The sequence below is a fragment of the Hemiscyllium ocellatum genome, chromosome 3 (assembly GCF_020745735.1).
Source record: "Hemiscyllium ocellatum isolate sHemOce1 chromosome 3, sHemOce1.pat.X.cur, whole genome shotgun sequence".
NCBI classification, from domain to species: domain Eukaryota; kingdom Metazoa; phylum Chordata; class Chondrichthyes; order Orectolobiformes; family Hemiscylliidae; genus Hemiscyllium; species Hemiscyllium ocellatum.
This window is the reverse complement of record NC_083403.1, coordinates 12,425,306-12,447,974: the sequence shown is the minus strand read 5'-3', so window position 1 is coordinate 12,447,974 and position 22,669 is coordinate 12,425,306. Positions and strand designations below refer to the sequence as shown.

Genomic DNA, 22,669 nt, shown 5'->3' with positions numbered 1-22,669 from the left:
CACAGGTTCCTGAAGGTGGCAGCACAGGTAGACAAGGCGATAAAGAAGGGACAAGAGATGGCATCCTCCACTGGGTAGGGTATTGAGTAGACATAACAAGAATGTTAGTTTGGAACTAAAACAGCCTGCTCAGGACCCAGCTGGGCTTTTGTGCACATCCATGGGCACCATGGAACAGGAAGGGTCGAATTACTTCAGGGCAGGTGTACAGGAGATTCCCCAAGAACGAGGAATAGCAGCCGTGAGGAAAGACTGGGTACGGTTAAAGTTTTAATTGGCTAACAGCAAAGGTGAGATGTACGAAATAATGAAGGGCTTGGATAGAGGGTTTCCCAAGCAGAGAGGGGACAGATAGGGAGAAGGATGGATTAGAGGGAACATGAGGAAGAACTATTTCATGCAGAGAGTGGGAGGTGTCTGGGATTCACTGCCTAGTTTAGTGGTTGTGGGGCAATCCCTCAACTCATTGAGAGGGAACAACACTAATCTGCAAGGAGAAAGTGAGGACTGCAGATGCTGGAGATTAGAGTCAAGAGGGTGGTGCTGGAAAAGCGCAGCAGGTCAGGCAGCATCGATTTTCCTGCAATTCGGATGGTGCCTGACCTGCTGTGCTTTTCCAGCACCACACTCTTGACACTAATCTGCAAGGCGCAGACTGCCTTGGTGCTGGGACGCAAGGTTAGGATGGATAGCTCATTCTTTCTGCTGGTGCAGCCATGTTGGTTTGAACCAGGCTGCAAGGGGGGTTACAGAGACGTCAGCTCACTGGTGTGACAATCAGAAATACCATTGCCAATCATCTTTCTCTGTGTCATTCCAAGATCCGAGCAGTGGAACCGCATTGATCCTGACATCAAGGAGCAACTCCTACTGAAGAGGGCGGATGGAGAGTTCTGGTAAGGAACACTTTCCAAACATTGTCCGCACACACCTCACTCCCTGGGTCTAGACACCACGGTCTCCATTATCCAGCTTCTCTCCTTACCCAGGAGATCTCCCACTCCCTGTGCACTGATTCCCAAGATCACATTCCGATCTCTCGTTCCGTGCATACAGATGCCACAGTCTGATCACTGACTCAGGGACGTACTCCCAGAGTATTGAGTACAGGAGCTGGGAGGTCATGTTGCAGCTGTACAGGACATTGGTTAGGGCACTGTTGGAATATTGCATGCAATTCTGGTCTCCTTCCTATCAGAAAGATGTTGTGAAACTTGAAAGGGTTCAGAAAAGATTTACAAGGATGTTGCCAGGGTTGGAGGATTTGAGCTACAGGGAGAGGCTGAACAGGCTGGGGCTGTTTTCCCTGGAGCGTCGGAGGCTGAAGGGTGACCTTATAGAGGTTTAGAAGATCATGAGGGGCATGGATAGGATAAATAGACAAAGTTTTTTCCCTTGGGTTGGGGAGTCCAGAACTAGAGGGCATAGGTTCAAGATTAGAGAAAGATTTAAAAAGCACGTAAGGGGCAACGTTTTCACACAGAGGGTGGTACGTGTATGGAATGAGCTGCCAGAGGAAGTGGTGGAGGCTGGTACAATTACAACATTTAATAGGCATTTGGATGGGTATATCAATAGGATGGGTTTGGAGGGATGTGGCAAAGTGCTAGTCGGCATGGACGGGTTAGACTGAAGGGTCTGTTTCCGCAGTGTACATCTCTGTGAGTCTATTCCGAACTCCGTGTGCATATCCTGGAACCACTTTCTGATCTCTCATATGGTTCTAGTCCAGTCGTTGCAGGTGAATTACAATACTGGCACCGAGCTGACAATGTGGAATTTTCTCAGATATAACCTGTACGCAAAAAACAATACAAATCCAACCCGGCCAATACCCACCCCATCAGTCTACTCTCGATCATCAGTAAAGTGATGGAAGGTGTCATCAATAACCTGCTCAGTGACGCCCAGTTTGGGTTCCTCCAGGACCACTCAGCTCCTGACCTCATTACAGCCTTGGTTCAAACATGGGACAACAGAGCTGAACTCCAGAGGGGAGGTCAGAATGACAGCCCTTGGTGTTGAGGCATTCGACTGAGTGCGGCATCAAAGAGCCCAGGCAAAACTGGAATCAGCGGGTATTGGGGTAAGCTCTCCTCTAGCTGGACTCATACCTGGTACATAGGTTGTGGTTATTGGAGGTCAGCCATCTCAGCTCCAGGGTATCTCTGCAGGAGTTCCTCAGGATAGTATCCTAGGCCCAACCATCTTCAGCTGCTTCATCAATGACCTCCCCTCCATCAGAAGTGGTACGTTCACTGATAATTGAACAACTCACAACTCCTCAGATACTGAAGAAGTCTGTGTACAAATACAGCTGGATCTGGACAATATCCAGGCTTAGGCTGACCAGTGGCAAGTAACATTCAAGCCTCATATCTGCCAGGCTACGCCCATCACCAATAAGAGACAATCTAATCATCGCCCCTTGAGATTCAATGGCATAACCATCACTGAATCCCCTGCTATTATCATCCTGGGGGTTATCATTGACCAGAAACTCAACTGGACTCACCATATAAACACAGCAGCTACAAGAGCAGGTCAGAGGTTAGGAATGTTGCAGTGAGTAACTCATCTCCTGACTCCCCAAAGCCTCTCCACCATCTACAAGGCACAAGTCAGGAGGGTGAGGAATACTCCCCACTTGCCCTGGATGGGGGCAGCTCCAACAACACTCAAGAAGCTTGACACCATCCAGACAACAGCAGCCCCCGCTGGATTGGCACCACATCCACAAGCATCCCCTCCCTCCACCACCAACGCTCAGTAGCAGCAGAGTGTACTATCTACAAGATGCACTGCAGAAATTCACCAACGATCCTTCCAAACCCATGACAACTTCCATCTAGAAATACACAGGAATGCCACCAGCTGCAAGTTCCCCTCCGAGACCCTCACCATCCTGACTTGGAAATATATCACCGTTCCTTCACTGTCGCTGGGTCACAATCCTGGAATTCCCTCCCTAAGGGCATTGTGGGTCTACCCACAGCAGGTGGGCTGCAGTGCTTCAAGAAGGCAGCTCACTCCCACTTTCCCAAGGGGCGGCGAGGGACGGGTAATAAATAAGGGACCCAGCCAGTGACACCCACATCCATGCGGGAATTTTTTTTAATTCCCTGTGCACAGATTTGATAATTACACTTTGATCACTTACCCTGTGTACAGACCCCAGGATCATTCTGATCCTTCACAGCCCATAGGATAACGATTTAATTTTCTTTTTTGATTTAGTAAGACAGTCTTCCACCAGGAAGAGAATTGTTTGCCAAACAATTCCATCAGAAGCAGCACGGGTCTCCCACTGTCCCTGTCCCTCCTGATCAGAAACATATATACCCTACACTGAAACAGAAATACCCTACACCGAAACACACATACCCTACACCGAAACACACATACCCTGCACCGAAACACACATACCCTACACCGAAACACACACACCCTGCACCGAAACACACATACTCTACACCGAAACACACATACCCTACACCGAAACACACATACCCTACACCAAAACACACATACCCTACACCGAAACAAAAATACTCTTCACCGAAACACACATACCCTACACCGAAACACACATACCCTACACCGAAACACACATACCCTACACCGAAACACAAATACCCTACACCGAAACACAAATACCCTACACCGAAACACACATACCCTACACCGAAACACAAATACTCTACACCGAAACACAAATACTCTACACCGAAACACAGATACTCTACACCGAAACACAAATACCCTACACCGAAACACAAATACTCTACACTGAAACACAGATACTCTACACCGAAACACAGATACTCTACACTGAAACACAGATACTCTACACCAAAACACAGATACTCTATACCAAAACACACATACCCTACACCGAAACACACATACCCTGCACCGAAACACAAATACTCTAAACCGAAACTCAAATACCCTGCACCGAAACACAAATACCCTTCACCGAAACACAGATACTCTACACCGAAACACAAATACTCTAAACCGAAACTCAAATACCCTACACCGAAACACAAATACTCTACACCGAAACACAAAAAACCTGCACCGAAAATAAATACCCTGCACCGAAACGCAAATACCCTACACTGAAACGCAAATACCCTACACCGAAACACAAATACTCTACACCGAAAGACAATTACTCTACACCGAAACACAATTACTCTACACTGAAACACACATACCCTACACCGAAACACAAATACCCTGCACCGAAACGCAAATACCCTACACCGAAACACAAATACTCTACACCGAAACACAAAAAACCTGCACCGAAAATAAATACCCTGCACCGAAACGCAAATACCCTACACTGAAACGCAAATACCCTACACCGAAACACAAATACTCTACACTGAAAGACAATTACTCTACACCGAAACACAATTACTCTACACTGAAACACAAATACCCTACACCGAAACACAAATACCCTGCACCGAAACACACATACCCTGCACCGAAACACACATACCCTACACCGAAACACAAATACCCTACACCGAAACACACATACCCTACACCGAAACACAAATACCCTACACCGAAACACACATACCCTACACTGCCGATTTGGTTTTAGGATGAAAACAGAAGTTTGTTACATAAAAAAATTAATTAAAATAGAATAAATGGAACTATTCACATATTTAGAAATTTGGAAGTTTTCAAAACAAACGGTAAAATTCAATACCAAATAATTCCAACCCAAGCACTTTACAATAGTCTGGACCAGACATTTCCCGTCTCTATCACATCCACTGGTTTGACTTCACTGCTTTGTTTCCTGGTCTTGAGAATTTGATCGCCTTTTTCTTGACTAGTCACATAAGCCAGCTTAGACTTAATCATCTTCCAATAACCTTTCCCCGTTCTAACAGAACACTTTTCATCTGGAATTTCAAATTCAAACTTTCAATGCGGTAATCTGTTTCCTCACTTTCTGAATCATAGCATTTGTATGGTGCTGAAAGAGGCCATTCAGTCCATTGTGCATAACCTAGTTTTACTGGTTCCACCTGCCCTGAACTAACTCCTTTCTACAAGGTGAAACTTGTTTCTTACTTAATAACATCTAACATAAATCAGGACTTCTGCTAACCCACCCAAGCTTCCTCAGCACAATTAATCAATTCCAGATTCTTCTCACCACAAGGAAGCTAATTCTTTTCAAACTTTCCTCTATCTGATCATTAAAACTAACAATACTAAAGAAAATATTTCAGGCATTCTCTTGCTCTCATGCAGGCTTTAAAAACAAATTATGATTCCAGAAACATTGACGAGTTAATCATTAAATCTCTTCATACATATGAGGCCAACGCTCACATGCCACTAGTTCAAAATCCAAACTCTAATATAAATGTGATTGCCGTATATATTTAACACTGGATGTAGGTTTGCTCACTGAGCTGGAAGGTTCATTTCCAGATGTTTTGTCACCCTACTAGTTAACATCTTCGGTGGGCCTCAGGTGAAGCACTGCTGATAATTCCTGTTTCCTATTTATGTGTTTGGATTTCTTTGGGTTGGTGATGTCACTTTCTGTGGTGATGTAATTTCCTGACCTTTTGCTCAGGGAGTGGTAGATGGGGTCTAACTCGATGCATTTGTTGATGGAGTTCCAGTTGGAATGCCATGCTTCTAGGAATTCTCATGCGTGTCTCTGTTTGGCTTGTGCTAGAGTGGATTTGTTGTCCCAGTTGACTCGGAGTTAGACATCGAGTTAGACCCCACCTACCACCCCCTGAGAAAAAGAACAGGAAATGACATCACCACAGGAAATGACATCACCAATCCAAAGAACCCCAAACATATAAATAGAAAGCAGGAATTATCAGCAGTGCTTCACCTGAGGCCCACTGAAGGTGTTATCTAGTGTGGTGACAAAATGTCTGGAAATGAGCCTTCCAGCTCAGTGAGTGAACCTACATCCAGAACCTCATCCCGAGCTACAAATCTTCTCAAAACTCGCTAACATTTAACACTGATGCCTGCTGAGATACAAGGGCAGGCAGGAAGTAGTTTATAAGGAGAACTTCCCAAAGAGGAAAGCAAGGTAGAAAGGGTCGTGGGGTTTAGAAAGAAAGCTCAGAGCTTGAGGACTAAGCTGAAGACATGGCCACCAGTAGGGAGGTGATTAAAACTGGGCATTCTCGTAAGGCCAGGACACAGAGAGAGCCGACACATCAGAGTGTGCGGGGGAGAGAGCTTCCACGAGCAGGGCTCCAGCTGAGCATTCATCTTGGAATGCTGCGGACAGAGGGAATGGAATAGCGGGAAGAGAAAATGTTTGCCAAACACTTCCATCAGAACCAGCACGGGTGTCCCACTGTTCCTTTCCCTCCTGATCAGAAATCCAGCTTGAACCTCTGCAGTGCCTCCCATTCCACTTCCCTTTCTCTCCACAGGATGGCGATGCAAGATTTTAAGGCACAATTTGCCCAGTTGGTGATTTGTAATTTAACCCCCGACTTCCTGAGAGGTGCAAACCAGCAGAAATGGGCCCTGTCCATTCACCAGGGTGCCTGGCTCAGCGGTCAAACCGCAGGAGGGAACATAGACAATAAAGGTGAGCACATTCAGTCCGTTCGCTTTGGAATCATTAACTATTTCTCTCTCCACAGATGCTTAGAGACCGGCTGAATTCTTCCAGCTCTTTCTGTTTTAAATTGTAACTTCCCAATGCCTTCTTCACAATGTACTTTCCCATCGAGCTCAGTGTTGTTTGAGAATATGGCTCCTGTGCTGTGTACTCCCCTCATCTAAGTCATTGATGTAAATTGTGAAGTGTTGCAGTTCCACCACAGAGTTTCCTTATCCCATCCTCTCAATCAGACAAAGACCCATTTATGCATTCTCTCTGTTTTCTGCCGACCAGCCAATCCTCTCTCCATGCTAATATGTAACTCCCTACACCCTGGGTACACAGATGTTGGAGGATTTGAGCTATAGTGAGAGGCTGAACAGGCTGAGGCTGTTTTCCCTGGAGCATCGGAGGCTGAGGGGTGACCTTATAGAGGTTTATAAAATTATGAGGGGCATAGATAGGATAAAAAGACAAAGTCTTTTCCCTGGGGTGACGGAGTCCAGAACGAGAGAGCATAGGTTCAAAGTTAGAGGAGAAAGATTTACAAAGGACCTAAGGGGCAAGTTTTTCACACAGAGGGTGGTATGTGTATGGAATGAGCTGCCAGAGGAAGTGGTGGAGGCTGGTACAATTACAGCATTTAAAAGGCACCTGGATGGGTATATGAATAGGAAGGGTTTAGAGGGATATGGGCCAAGTGCTGGCAAATGGGACTAGATTAACAAGTTTTGGAAAGATTTGTAGTTTGGGTTGAGGTTCTGGATGTAGGTTTGCTCACCGAGCTGGAAGGGTCATTTTCAGGCGTTTTTGTCACCATAACTAGGTAAGATATTCAGTGAGCCTCCGGACAAAGCACTGTTGGTGTGTCTTGCTTTCTATTTAAATGTTTGGGTTTCCTTGGGTTGGTAATGTCATTTCCTGTGGTGATGTCACTTCATTTGTTACAGTTCTTGCAATGTATTTTGTAAATGACAGTAGTTTTGCTCATTGTCTGTATAGGGTCTTTCAAGTTGATTAGCTGCTGTTTTAGTGTGTTGGTGGGTTTGTGGGCTACCATGATGCCAAGGGGTCCGAGTAGTCTGGCAGTCATTTCTGAGAGCCTTTGTTGTAGGGGAGAGTGGCTCGGGTGTCTGGATGCATCTTACCTGGTCACGCATCCATCTAGGACAAGCCAATCAGATACATGCATGAGAACTCCTAGAAGCATGGCTTTCCAATGGGAACTCTATCAACCAACACATCGAGTTAGACGCCATCTACCAACCCTGAGAAAAAGAACAGGAAAAGACATCACCACAGGAAATTACATGACCACTGGAAATGACATCACCAACCCAAAGAAACCCAAACATATAAATAGAAAGCAGGACACACCAGCAGTGCTTTGTCCGGAGATCCACTGAAGATGTTACCTGGTATGGTGACAAAACATCTGAAAATGAACCTTCCAGCTCAGTGAGCAAACCTACATCTGGAACAAGGTTAATTTAGGATATCTGGTCAGCATGGACAAGTTGGGCCGAAGGGTCTGTTTCCATGCTGTACAGTTCTATGCCTCTAAAGTAGTGGCAGCTTACTGATTACTTTCTGGAAATCCAGTTTCAGTACATCCCCAGGCTCCCTTTTATCCAAGGCATGTTACTTCTTCAAATAACTCTGTTAAATTGGTCAAACATTATTTCCCTCCTGACAAATCAATGCAGACTCTTCCTGATTGTCTTGAGCTTTTCGAAGTGTGTGGTGATGCTTTCTGACATGATCATTTCCCTCAGGCTAACCCATCTCTAGTTTCCGGCTCTCTGTTTCCTGACATTGTTGTAAACAAGGGTTAGCCTGAGTTCTTTGCTGGTCACTGGAATCTTTTCTGAATCTAGAAGAGTTTGGAAAACTAACTCCAACATGTCCATTACTATGTTCCCCACCTCTCAAAACATTCAGATAAGATTGATATTTACCTGAAGATTTGCCAGCCAGAAATGTTCTTACTTCCCTTGTGATTGTAACTTCACAAACCTAGCCTCTCTCTTTCACCTCCTCCTTTACAGCTATTACTGCAGAAATCTCTGCCAGGTTCCCTCTACTAACTCGATATAATTTATTTTGAACATTTTTCTTCCTCAGAATGGGTAACAAGCTCTGAGTAATGCCAAAGCTCCCACCTGCAATTAAATCTACGTTTCCTTCATCCCACATACCGACACGTGTTTCCTTCATCCCTTCAGAGACGATGTTTCTTAAAAAGAAAAGGAAAAATTGAGGAAATGAACTCTGTGGAACAAGATTCTGAAATGAGATGGTTTGTCTCTGCCACTGAACTTCCTGTGAATGGAGCTCAATTGCTGACAGCTGGAGATTCTAGTCTCTGTGAATTGGAACAGGCTGCGCCTTCAGATTTGATTAGGTAGACGAGAGTACTGGAATTTGGAAATTCAGTCAGAGTTCAGGAGGCTCTGAGAATGTTATGAGAGAGATTTACAGCTTCTGTGGTGTCTTTCTTCCTCTGACTTTGAGTCTGCAGGACTCAATTTTTTTTCAATAATTAAGGCAGTGAACTATCGTATCGCCTTGAAAGCTTTGCTAGGCTGCTTCTCCAGTGTGGTGTGTTTTCCAGTAGAAACTGTTGACTTCAGTTTCGGAGAAATCACGTGTTAAAACTTTTCCCAATGTACAGGATTTCAAAATATTCCAAAATCATCCAGTATTTTCCATATAGTTCTTAAAACAATGTACTCCAAACACCATCATCACCAGAGTGGGGCTGGAAAAACACAGCAGGTCAGGCAGCATCCGAAGAGCAGGAAGATTGACGTTTTGAGCAAATGCCCTTCATCAGGAATGGATGCTGGGAGCCTCCAGGGTGGAGAGATAAATGGGAGAGGGGTGGGGTTGGGGAGAAGGTAGCAAAGAGTACAATAGGTGAGTGGGGGGTGGGGATGAAGGTGATAGGTCAGAGAGGAGGGTGGAATGGATAGGTGGGAAGGGAGATTGGCAGGTAGGACAGGTCATGGGGACGGTGCTGAGCTGGAAGGTTGGAACTGGGGTGAGGTGGGGGAAGGGGAAATGAGGAAATTGGTGAAGTCCACATTGATGCCCTGGGGTTGAAGTGTTCCGAGGTGGAAGATGAGGCGTTCTTCCTCCAGGCGTCTGGTGGTGAGGGAGCGGTGGTGAAGGAGGTCCAGGACCTCCATGTCCTCGGCAGAGGGGGAGGGGGAGTTGTAATGTTGGGCCATGGGGTGGTGGGGTTGATTGGTGCGGGTGTCCCGGAGATGTTCCCTGACGTGATCACCAGCGTTGCCAACATCACCAGGACTACAATGATCAGGACCACCACTACCATCATACCCTCTACCATCATCATCACCATAACTACCATCACCATAACAATAATATCCACCACGATCACCACCATTGTAGTCACCATTACTACCACTACCACCATAACTACCATCATCGCCATCAACATGACTAACATCATAACTACCATCACCACCATAACCATAACCATTATAACTAGCACCTTCAACATCACTACTGTCATCTCAACCATCATTATCACCAACATCACTACAACCATCATCACCCTCTGATTTCATATTCCCCAATCCCTTCCCCAAAAGTATATTCCCGAATTCCCTCTGTCCCTAATCCATATTCCCCAATCTCCCATCCACTTTTCTCAATATTCCCAATCCATATTCCGCAATCTACCCCTGATCCATATTCCCCAATTCCCGATCCATATTCCCCAATATTCCTGATCCATATTCCCCAATCCCCCCTCCCCTTGGTTATAAGGAGTGGAGCAGGAATGGACCCTTCAGTTGGTCGAAGCTCCTCTCCCATTTCCCTGATTGTGGCTTTAACTCCACTTTCCCAACTGTCTCTGGTCATTGATGCTCGTTATTGTCCTGGAAATCAGCTTCAAATATCCGAACATTCCTGAGTAATGGCAGCATGAAAGGCTGATCTGACACCTCATACTGCTCTCTGCAGGAACACTCGCTCCCTCACTGTCTCCCTGTCGTTCTGCACCGTTCCCTCCTGGGGACCAGCTGATGTAGCGAGTGATCCTCCCCATCAGGATGAGGGCTGACGGTGGGGTCCTTCCAGGGTAGGGGTCTGCTTTGTCTTGGATGGTGGTGAGCTCCTTGTCCAGGCAGCCAACTGAACATGCTGTTTGCACCAAGATGCTGGAAATGTGAAATAATGACAGAGAGCACTGCAGAAACTCAGCAGCTCCAGCAGTGTCTGTGGAGAGAGAGGGAGGGAGAGAGAGACAGACAGACAGACAGATAGAGACAGCCAGACAGACAAACAGACAGACAGAGAGAGAGAGAGAGAGACAGCCAGAAAAACTGAGACAGACAGACAGACAGAGAGAGACATTCAGACAGAAAGAGACAGAGAGAGAGAGAAAGTCAGACAGAGACAGAGAAAGAGAGACAGACAGATAGACTGATAGAGACAGCCAGATAGACAGACAGAGAAAAGAGAGAGTCAGAGGGAGACAGCCAGACAAACTGAGACAGACAGAGAGAAACAGAGAGAGAGAGAGAGAGAGACAGACAGACAGATAGAGAGAGAGAAACAAAGAAAGAGACAGAGAGAAAAGAGAGAGAGAGAGAGAGAGACAGAGGGAGACAGCCAGACAAACTGAGATAGACAGAGAGAAACAGAGAGAGAGAGAGACAGACAGACAGATAGAGAGAGAGAGACAAAGAGAGAGACAGACAGAGAGAAAGAGAGAGAGAGAGAGACAGACAGACAGATAGAGAGAGAGAGACAAAGAGAGAGACAGACAGAGAGAAAGAGAGAGAGAGAGAGAGAGACAGAGACAGAGAGAGAGAGAGAGACAGGGAGGAAGAGAGAGAGAGACAGATGAGAGACACAGACTGACAGACAGAGAGAGAGAGACTTAATGTTTCGACTCAGCTGTTGCTCATCCTCGGAACGCTGAACCTTCAGAACTTCAGTGTTTTGAAGTCACATTGTTTTGACCTGTAAGGCATTAGGAACAGGAGGAGACCATTCAGCCCATTGAGTTTGCCCCACCAATCACTGAAGTCAGGCTTGTTTTCCTTTCTTTTTATTTACACAAGGAGTACGAATCTTTATTTAATTTCCACCACCAGGAAGAAAGGAAACACCCGAGTGGCCTGTGACAAGCAATGCCCTTCACATCAAAGTGCAATGCTGTGTGATCAAACAGTGAAGGGGAGGGCAGGGACTAAATCAAAATAGAGTTGGCGGGGGAAATAATACACTCCACTCCCTGCGGCGCCCACCTCTCCCTGAACAACTCCAGGGTGTCAGTGGAGACCGCGTGCTCCTTCTCCAAGGACACCCGAGCTCTAACGTAACCGCGGAAGAGGGGCAGGCAGTCGGCCCTAACGACCCCCTCCACGGCCCGCTGCCTGGACCTGTTTATGGCCAGTTTGGCCAGGCCCAGGAGCAGACCCACGAGGAGGTCTTCTGACCTGCCCTCCCTCCTCCGCACCGGGCGCCCGAAGATCAGGAGCGTGGGACTGAAGTGCAATCAAAAGCAGAGGAGGAGGTTTTTAAGAAAATCAAAAAGGGAGTGCAAACGGCCACACCCAATATACACATGGTCCACGGACTCCACAGCACCACAGAACAAGCAGTCGGGCTGGGAGTCCGTGAACCACCGCAATCTGCGGTTGCAGGGGACTGCTGCATGCAGCACCCTCCACCCCAGATCCCCAAGAGAAAGGGGGAGGACTCCCGCGTAGAGGGCCCTCCACTGGGGATCCCCACCAAGGCGTGTCCGGACGGTGGATGAGGGAGAAGAGGTGGACGGTGTGCAGCAGCAGTCGATACAAGGCCTGCCTTTTTATGTCCTTAACAGGGACAAAACTAAAATTCCGGAGGCGGCTCAGGTTGTGGGGCACAGGTTCCCTCGGGAAGTACGGGACCCTGGGGTCATGCTTGTTTACTGTGTGTGAAAGCTAACTTACAGACAGTCAGATCGTACACAGCCCCGTTAATCAGTTTGAATGACATTGCTTGAACTGTAATTTACTCCTGGAAGAATTCCCATGTCTTTAGGAACATCGGAGCAGTCAGGGCCATTCAACCCTTCTAATGTCTGCCAGCCATCATGGCTGTCTGTGACTGAGTTCCAAACGCCCGCCTATTCCCCCTGTCCCTTCACGCTCACCAACAAGTATCAAAACGTCCTCGTTTTAAAATGCACAATCAACCTCGTGTTAATTTCTGTTTGCAGAGGGAGAGTTCAAAACTTTATGAGCCTTTGACGATTTCTTCAAAATAGTCCCGGAGAGTTTTTTTGCATCTCCTGGCGGGTCATACTTATGTGAAGTACTCTGCGGTTGTTGTATTCTCTGAGTTGGCCATGTCTCTCTGCAGGTAGCTTCTGTACGAATCCCCAGTACTGTGTGACTCTGAGTCAGAACGACATGGACAGAGAGACAAACACTTCCACCTTCATCGTGTGTCTGTTGCAAAAACCCCGGGACAGGCAGAGAAATAAAAGCCCCCGGCTTTTCATCGCCTGCCCCCTCTTCAAGGTAAGCAGCGTCACAGAGACGGACAGATATGGGCCAAAGGCACGGGCAAGTGGCACGCATTCAGTTCAGGAAACCGGGTCGGCACGGACAGGTTGGGCCGAAGGGTCTGTTGATTGTTCTCCGGAGGGTTTTTACACAGCTTCGAGTCCCAGCTTATCTGTGTGTGTGTTTTCTCCCTGTGTGGGTTTGTGGATTGTGACTGCTTGTGTTGTTGTGGGAACCGGGCTGCCTGCCCACTCTGCCCAGCTCTGTCAGTGAGTAGGTACCTTCTGTTGGACGTATGACTCTGGCCCGTGTGCCTGTCTTTGCTTTGCTTTCTTGGACTGGCATGTCTTTCCTGTGTCTCCAAGGAAGTGGGCAGGTGATGGCTTGCTGAGTTACTATAAGACAGAGTCTGTCCCTGCTGCTCAGAAGGGAAAGGGGGAAGAGGAACAGAGCAGTAGTCATTGGAGACTCCATAGTTAGGGGGACAGATAGGAGGTTCAGTGGGGACGAGAGAGACTCACGGTTGGTGTGTTGCCTGCCAGGTGCCAGGGTTCGTGATGTCTCTGATTGTGTTTTTGGGATCCTTGAGAGGGAGGGGGAGCAGCCCCAAGTCACGCCCCACATCGGCACCAAAGACTTCGGTAGGAAGAGAGATGGGGATTTAAGTAAAAAGTGAGGTCTGCAGATGCTGGAGATCAGAGCTGAAAATGTGTTGCTGGTTAAAGCGCAGCAGGTCAGGCAGCATCCTAGGAACAGGAAATTCGACGTTTCGGGCATAAGCCCTTCATCAGGAATGAGGAGAGGGTGCCAGGCAGGCTAAGATAAAAGGTAGGGAGGAGGGACTTGGGGGAGGGGCGATGGAGATGTAATAGGTGGAAGGAGGTTAAGGTGAGGGTGATAGGCCGGAGTGGGGTGGGGGCGGAGAGGTCAGGAAGAAGACTGCAGGTTAGGAGGGCGGTGCTGAGTTCGAGGGAATCGACTGAGACAAGGTGGGGGAGGGGAAATGAGGAAACTGCAGAAATCTGAGTTCATCCCATGTGGTTGGAGGGTTCCCAGGCGGAAGATGAGGCGCTCTTCCTCCAACCGTCGTGTTGTTATGTTCTGCCGATGGAGGAGTCCAAGGACCTGCATGTCCTCGGTGGAGTGGGAGGGAGAGTTCAAGTGTTGAGCCACGGGGTGGTTGGGTTGGTTGGTCCGGGCGTCCCAGAGGTGTTCCCTGAAGCGTTCCGCAAGTAGGTGGCCCGTCTCCCCAATATAGAGGAGGCCACATCGGGTGCAGTGGATGCAATAGATGATGTGTGTGGAGGTGCAGGTGAATTTGTGGCGGATATGGAAGGATCCCTTGGGGCCTTGGAGAGAAGTGAGGGAGGAGGTGTGGGCGCAAGTTTTACATTTCCTGCGGTTGCAGGGGAAGGTGCCGGGAGTGGAGGTTGGGTTGGTGGGGGGTGTGGATCTGAAGAGGGAGTCACAGAGGGAGTGGTCTTTTCGGAATGCGGATAGGGGAGGGGAGGGAAATATATCCCTGGTGGTGGGGTCCGTTTGGAGGTGGCGGAAATGATGGCGGATGATACGCTGTATACGGAGGTTGGTGGGGTGGTAGGTGAGAACCAGTGGGGTTCTGTCTTGGTGGCGGTTGGAGGGGCGGGGCTCAAAGGCGGAGGAGCGGGAAGTGGAAGAGATGCGGTGGAGGGCATCGTCGATTACGTCTGGGGGGAATCTGCGGTCCTTGAAGAAGGAGGCCATCTGGGCTGTGCGGTGTTGGAACTGGTCTTCCTGGGAGCAGATGCGGCGGAGACGAAGGAATTGGGAATATGGGATGGCGTTTTTACAGGGGGCAGGGTGGGAGGAGGTGTAGTTGGGGGTTTTCTATAGGCCTCCGAATAGTTCCAGAGATGTCGAGGAAAGGATAGCAATGATTCTCGATAGGAGTGAGAGAGACAGGGTAGTTGTCATGGGGACTTCAACTTTCCAAATATTGACGGGGAACATTATAGTACAAGTACTATAGATGGGCCAGTTTTTGTCCAGTGTGTGCAGGAGGGCTTCCTGACACAGTATGGAGACAGGCCAACAAGGGGCGAAGCCACATTGGATTTGGTACTGGGTAATGAGCCCGGCCAGGTGTTAGACTTGGAGGTAGGTGAGCACTTTGGTGATAGCAGTCACAATTCTGTTATGTTTACTTTAGTGATAGAAAGGGATAGGTGTATACCACTGGGCAAGAGTTACAGCTAGGGGAAAGACAATTACAATGCGATTAGGTAAGATTTAGGAAGCATAAGATGGAAAAGGAAACTGCAGGGGATAGGCACGTTAGAAATGTGGAGCTTATTCAAGGAAAAGCTCCTGTGTGTCCTAGATAAGTATGTACCTGTCAGGCAGGGAGGAAGCTGTAGAGCACAGGAGCCATGGTTTACAAAGGAAGTGGAATCTTTGGTTAAGAGAAAGAAGAAGGCTTATGTTAGGCTGAGATGTGAAGGCTCAGTTAGGGCACTTGAGGGTTACAAGGTAGCCAGGAAAGACCTAAAGAGAGAGCTCAGGAGAGCCAGGAGGAGACATGAGAAGTTGTTGGTGGATAGGATCAGGGTAAACCCTAAGGCTTTCTATAGGTATTTAAGGAATAAAAGAATGACGCGAGTAAGATTAGGGCCAATCAAGGATAGTAGTGGGAAGTTATGTGTGGAGTCAGAGGAGATAGGGGAAGCACTAAATGAATATTTTTCGACAGTATTCACTCTAGAAAATGACAGTGTTGTCGAGGAGATTACTGGGATACAGGCTACTAGACTAGGTGGGATTGAGGTTCACAAGGAGGAGGTGTTAGAAATCCTGCAGAGTGTGAAAGTAGATAGGTCCCCTGGGCAGGATGGGATTTGTCCTAGGATCTTCTGGGAAGCCAGGGAGGAGATTGCTGAGCCTTTGGCATTGATCTTTAAATCGTCATTGTCTACAGGAATAGTGCCAGAGACTGGAGGATAGCAAATGTGGTTCCCCTGTTCAAGAAGGGGAGTAGGGACAACCCAGGTAATTATAGACCAGTGAGCCTTACTTCAGTTGTTGGTAAAGTGTTGGGAAAGGTTAAAAGAGAAAGGATTTATAATCATCGAGAAAAGAATAATTTGATTAGGGATAGTCAGCACGGTTTTGTGAAGGGCAGGTCGTGCCTCACAAAGCTTATTGAGTTCTTTGAAAAGGTGACCAAACAGGTAGATGAGGGTAAAGTGGTTGATGTAGTGTACATGGCTTTCAGCAAGGCGTTCAGTAAGGAATGGGATTGTGGGAGATATAGCAGTTGGATCAGTAACTGGCTTGCTGAAAGAAGACAGAGAGTGGTGGTTGATGGGAAATGTTCATCCTGGAGTCCAGTTACCAGTGGTGTACCACAAGGGTCTGTGTTGGGTCCACTGCTGTTCATCATTTTTATAAATGCCCTGGATAAGGGCGTAGAAGGGTGGGTTAGTAAATTTGCAGATGACACTAAGGTCAGTGGAGTTGTGGATAGTGACGAAGGATGTTGTAGGTTACAGAGACATAGATAAGCTGCAGAGCTGGGCTGAGAGGTGGCAAATGGAGTTTAATGTGGACAAGTGAGAGTGATTCACTTTGGTCAGAGTAACCAGAATGCAAAGTGCTGGGTAATGGTAAGACTCTTGGTAGTGTAGATGAGCAGAGAGATCTCGGTGTCCAGGTACACAGATCCTTGAAAGTTGCCACCCAGGTTGACAGGGTTGTTAAGAAGGCATACAGTGTTTTAGCTTTTATTAATAGAGGCATTAAGTTCCGGAACCATGAGGTTATGCTACAGCTGTACAAAACTCTGGTGCGAACGTACTTGGAGTATTGTGTACAGTTCTGGTCACGGCTTTATAAGAAGGATGTGGAAGCTTTGGAAAGGGTGTAGAGGAGATTTACTAGGATGTTGCCTGGTATGGAGGGAAGGTCTTACAAGGAAAGCCTGAGGGCCTTGAGGCTGTTTTCGTTAGAGAGAAGAAGGTTGAGAGGTGACTTAATAGAGACATGAAAGATAATCAGAGGGTTAGATAGGGTGGACAGGGAGAGCCTTTTTCCAAGTATGGTGACGGTGAGCACGAGGGGGCATAGCTTTAAATTGTGGGGTGATAGATATAGGACAGATGTCAGAGGTAGTTTCTTTATTCAGAGAGTAGTAAGGGTATGGAATGCTTTGCCTGCAACGGTAGTAGATTCGCCAACTTTCAGTACATTTAAGTCGTCATTGGACAAGCATATGGACGTACATGGAATAGTGTAGGTTAGATGGGCTTCAGATTGGTATGACAGGTCGGCACAATATCGAGGCCGAAGGGCCTGTACTGCACTGTAATGTTCTATGTTCTATGTTTTATGTTCTAAGAGATAGGGACAGGCCGTTCGGCCCCTCACATCATGGTGAGTCCGAGATCCCTTGGATCCACATCCCTGTAACTCTTGTTTCCACAATTATGATGGTTCACAGACTCCCTGCCCAACTGCGGCGCTCGGGACTATGTTTCTCTTGGTTGTGGGCATCTGCACTACCTTCTTAGAGATTGGACAAACCTGGTGTGGTTGTGATCTTTGGGCACACGGTGTGGAGGGGAGTGGGCAGCTCAGAGGATCTCCTCACGGGTCTGCCCCAGGACCTGGCCCAGACAGTGGGCCGTGGAGGGGGTCATCTCTGCCGACTGCCTGCCCCTCCTCTGTGTTTATGTTTGTGCCAGGGTGGCATTGGGGAAGGAGCACGTGGTGTCCATCAGTGCTGTCAATGCTGTAGAGAGAGAGGGTGGGCACCACGGGGAAAACAGTGCTATATCTCCCCTCCAACTCCATTTTAATTTATTCGCTCCCCCCACCCCTCACCTTTAATGGTGTGTGTGTGTGTGTGTGTGTGTGTGTGTGTGTGTGTGTGTGTGTATGTGGGTGTGTGTGTCTGTGTGTGTGTGTATGTGTGGGTGTGAGTGTGGGTGTGTGTGAGTGTGTGTGTGTGTGTGGGTGTGTGAGTGTGAGTGTGTGTATGGGTGTGTGTGTGTGATGTGTGTGTTGGTGGGTGTGTGTGTGTGTCTGTGTGTGTGTGGGTGTGTGGGTGAGTGTGTGGGTGAGTGTGGGTGTGTGTAGGTGTGTGTGAGTATGTGTGAGTGTGAGTGTGTGTATGGGTGTGTGTGTGTGTGATGTGTCTGGGTGTGTGTATGTCTGTGTGTGTGTTGGTGGGTGTGTGTGTGTGTCTGTGCGTGTGTGGGTGTGTGTGTGTGTTGGTGGGTGTGTGTGTGTGTCTGTGCGTGTGTGTGTATGTGTGTGTGTGATTAAAGGCGGTGGTTAGTGATTTTGTGATGGGGTAAACAATTCCAGTTGTGTGTGATACCACTTTTGGATATAATGGAGAAGCTGTTCTAGTTCTGCACTAAGGGCCTGACCGAATTTCTAGAGACTGTAGAGTTCTTTGTGTTGCTCTGGCCAGTGAGTCAATCATGCCCCACACATCCTCCCTGTCTTCACCATGTCACTGGTGGGATCACTGGCCAAACCACAGCGGGCCGTTGTGTTGGTCACTCGGTGTTTACTGCTCCCTGATCGAGCTGTGACAACATTTCCTGGTGAAGACCTTCAAGGACAAACTCTTGTTTCTCATCAAGCACTCTGCTTCGTGAGATACCTGGCTCATCTCCGTGTGGCTGAAACCATCTCCCTGCCCTTATATTCTAAAGGAGCCCGAGTAGAGCTGGAGTTACCTGGGGAAGGGGTTTCCCAGCAGACCTGGTCCAGGGCCCACAGCAGATGGTGACTCACAGCTGGTCTCCCCACCACAGGAAGGATGTTGTGAAACTTGAAAGGGTTCAGAACAGATTTACAAGGATGTTGCCAGGGTTGGAGGATCTGAGCTATAGGGAGAGGCTGGGGCTGTTTTCCCTGGAGCGTCGGAGGCTGAGGGGTGACCTTATAGAGGTTTACAAAATTATGAGGGACATGGATAGGATAAATAGACAAAGTCTTTTTCCCTGGGGTCAGGGAGTCCAGAACTAGAGGGCATAGTTTAGGGTGAGAGGGGAAAAAAATAAAAGAGACCTCAGAGGCAACCTTTTCACACAGAGTGAGGTACGTGTATGGAATGAGCTGCCAGAGGAAGTGGTGGAGGCTGGTACAATTGCAACATTTAAGAGGCATCTGGATGGGTATATGAATGGGAAGGGTTTGGAGGGATATGGGCCGGGTGCTGGCAGGTGGGACTAGATTGGGTTGGGATATCTGGTCGGCATGGACGGGTTGGACCGAAAGGTCTATTTCCACGCTGTACATCTCTATGACTCTATGAATATGTTAAAATCTATTAAAACTAAGAAGGTCAGGTCAGTCGTGGCATAGTGTCAGTGTGTGAATTGCTCATCTTCACATTAAAGTGAATTCCCTCAGCTGAAGCTCCTGAATTTTTTACCCTTGAATAATAGAATGTCTTATTCATCTAGATCACAAAGTCTGGCTCCGTACCCACGAACCTGTCCATCCCCAATGTGGCAACGGGAAACTCCCAACCTACAAAGGGAATCTCAGTGAAAATATCAGCAGCTAACAATCTCTCTTTGTTTCCTCCCCTCCCCTCCCCTCAGGTTCCTCCCAAAGTAAGTGTATGCTCCTTTCCTGATGTTTTTATTCTGTTGTTGGGTTTGGATGATTCTCTCCTCAATGTTTAGTGACTGGAATGAGGAGATATTCCTGATAATTGTGACAGTGTGTGATATTTCATGGGAATCAGTGTGGGACCCATTCACTGTGCTGGAACACTGGGGTGGGGGGGGCAAGTCCCTGTCGGACATTTTCGGGAGGTCCAGTGGGATTACGTTCTGGTCATTTCTGATCCTCCCACATTCAGGATTCCCAGCATGAGTGAAAGGAAAAATCCCAACCCCTCAGACCCCTCCACACCCAGTACACCCCCTCCAACAATCCTCACCCACCCACCCATCTCACTGCCACCCGAAAGCTGCTGACTAGCCAGACACTGGTACTGTCCAGCGCCTACATGGTGTCTCCAGCTCCTACCCCAGTCTCTGGTGGTCTCCAGCTCCCACCCCAGTCTCTGCTGGTCTCCAGCTCCCACCCCAGTCTCTGCTGGTCTCCAGCTCCGACCCCAGTCTCTGCTGGTCCCCAGCTCCCACCCCAGTCTCTGCTGGTCTCCAGCTCCCACCCCAGTCTCTGCTGACCTCCAGTTCCCACCCCAGTCTCTGCTGGTCTCCAGCTCTCACCCCAGTCTCTGCTGGTCACCAGCACCCACCTCACTCTCTGCTGGTCTCCCAGCTCAGTCTCTGATGGTCCCCAGCTCCCAGCTCAGTCTCCGATGGTATCCAGCTCTCAGCCCAATCTCTGCTGGTCTCCAGCTCTCAGCCCAGTCTCTGCTGGTCTCCAGGTCTCACCCCAGTCTCTGCTGGTTTCCAGGTCCCAACTCAGACTGTGCTGGTCCCCAGTTCCCAGCTCAGTCTCTGCTGGTCCCCAGCTCCCACCCCAGTCTCTGCAGGTCCCCAGCTCCCAGCTCAGTCTCTGCTGGTCCCAGCTCCCAGCTCAGTCTCTGCTGGTCCCCAGCTCCCAGCTCAGTAAATGGTTGGTGATTGGCCCCAAAGTTTGTGGTGAATGGGGTGCGTTAGCCAATGGCAGCCAGGAGCCTGCATTTGGATGGGGGAGGGTGATGGGGAGGAGGGTGACCCTGGGAAGTTCCTACTCTGGGCCCCTCCCTTGCTGCTGGTGCAGCCTTCCATGGCTGTGGAATGCCTTGCAAGTTGGATTTCCGCCCCCACCCCCACCCCAGAATCCCAGGGGCACCAGTGTGATGTACCAGGGCACAGTGTGGTACAGTGTTTGACCACCATTGGTTCAATGGGGCTCTTGCCAGTTTCCAAACCCAGCTCCCAAGATGGGGAGAGGGTAACCGTCTTGCCCAGCCCCATCACGGTGGCACAGTGGTTAGTACTGCTGCCTCACAGCGCCGGAGACCCGGGTTCAATTCCCGACTCAGGCGACTGACTGTGTGGAGTTTGCACGTTCTCCCCGTGTCAGCGTGGGTTTCCTCCGGGTGCTCCGGTTTCCTCCCACAGTCCAAAGATGTGCGGGTTAGGTGAATTGACCATGCTAAATTGCCCATAGTGTTAGGTAAGGGGTAAATGTAGGGGTATGGGTGGGTTTCGCTTTGGCGGGTCGGTGTGGACTTGTTGGGCCGAAGGGCCTGTTTCCACACTGTAAATCTAATCTAATCTAATCTAATCTAATCATGCTGTGGGGAACTGGAACTGACCGTTGAGCTCAGTGAAGGAGTTGGGATCCGAATTGTTACTGATTATTTTTCCTTTCCTGTCTCAGTTCCAGGAACAAGACGGGAAGCTGCCACAGACCTTTCTGAACGAGCGTTACCTGGTCAAACAGATAAAATACCGCAACGTCAGAGAGACCAGTGAAACGTACCAGCTGGAACCAGGCACCTACGTCTTGGAGCCCAGCACATACTACCCCAATGAACAAGCCGAGTTCCTTCTCCGAGCCTACTTTCAGAAGGGCAGTTATCACAGGTACTTCACTGCGTCAGCCTCTTCCTCTCCCTGTGCTCCCTCTCCTCCATACTCTCTCTCTGTCCACTCTCCCTTCTGCGCCTGTCGCTTGGAGATCTCCACAATAGGAATGGAGAGCTCATGTCGGGGTGGGGGGGGCGGGATTGGGAGGATCTCCTGGTTACAGTGACTGCACTCGGAGCAGCTCAGAGATCCCGTTCCCTCCCATATTCACAGCCTGAAGAAAGCTGACCTCCTGTACCTCCCCCGATCCACTCGACTGCGTTCGCTGTCCCGAGTGTGGCCAACTCGCCACTGGAGTAACTTGAAGACAGCCTGGAGAGACCGCTTTGCTGAACACCCTCAGTCCGTGTAGAAGCAGGGAGCCCAATCTTCCCAGAGCTGGTCGGTTTAACACAGCGTCCTGCTCACATTCCCACATATCTGCAGTGTTCTAGGGAATCACAGCACAGACTGGAGGAACAACATCTCACCTTCAAATTCAGCAGCTTCCAGCCTGCTGGACTTAATATTAGATTCAACACCATCAGAACCCAGTCCCATTCCTTCCCGATCCTTTATCTTTATTTGTTACGTTCTCTGTCACTATGTCCTCTCTCCCCTCCCTGCACCCCAATGGGACTGTCTGTCTTTTCCAGTCTGACGCCCCGCTGTTCTGCCATTCTCACACTCCCATCACTTAATCTGAGCCATCAACATCTCCTCTCCCCCAGCACTCAATACCTCCCCCCCACTCTGGTCACTATCTCAACTCGTAAGGTTAGCCTGTTCCTTGGGTTGGCACCGGATAAAAGTATCTGCAGGAGTGTCTGGCTTTGTCATTAAACAATAATGGGTAATTGCAACCCGTAATTCCAAACCCCCATCCCAAACGTGAACAGCCTTCCCTTGTTCCCTGGTCAAGGGAAAACCATTAAGTCTTGAATGTTTCAGCTTTCTCTATCTCTCTCTCTCACTCTGTC

General features: G+C 48.6%; 1 protein-coding gene across 4 annotated transcripts in view; it reads left to right on the top strand.

Moving 5' to 3' along the window:
- LOC132836295 (calpain-11-like) overlaps window positions 1-22,669 on the top strand; it is a 100,384-nt gene that overhangs the window by 43,864 nt on the left and 33,851 nt on the right. For all 4 annotated transcript variants that reach the window (XM_060855703.1, XM_060855711.1, XM_060855698.1 and 1 more), the window contains 4 exons: window positions 822-896; window positions 6,453-6,613; window positions 13,019-13,179; window positions 21,502-21,707. In XM_060855703.1, coding sequence (XP_060711686.1) covers window positions 822-896; window positions 6,453-6,613; window positions 13,019-13,179; window positions 21,502-21,707 — 603 coding nt within the window. The remainder of the gene's footprint in view (window positions 1-821; window positions 897-6,452; window positions 6,614-13,018; window positions 13,180-21,501; window positions 21,708-22,669) is intronic.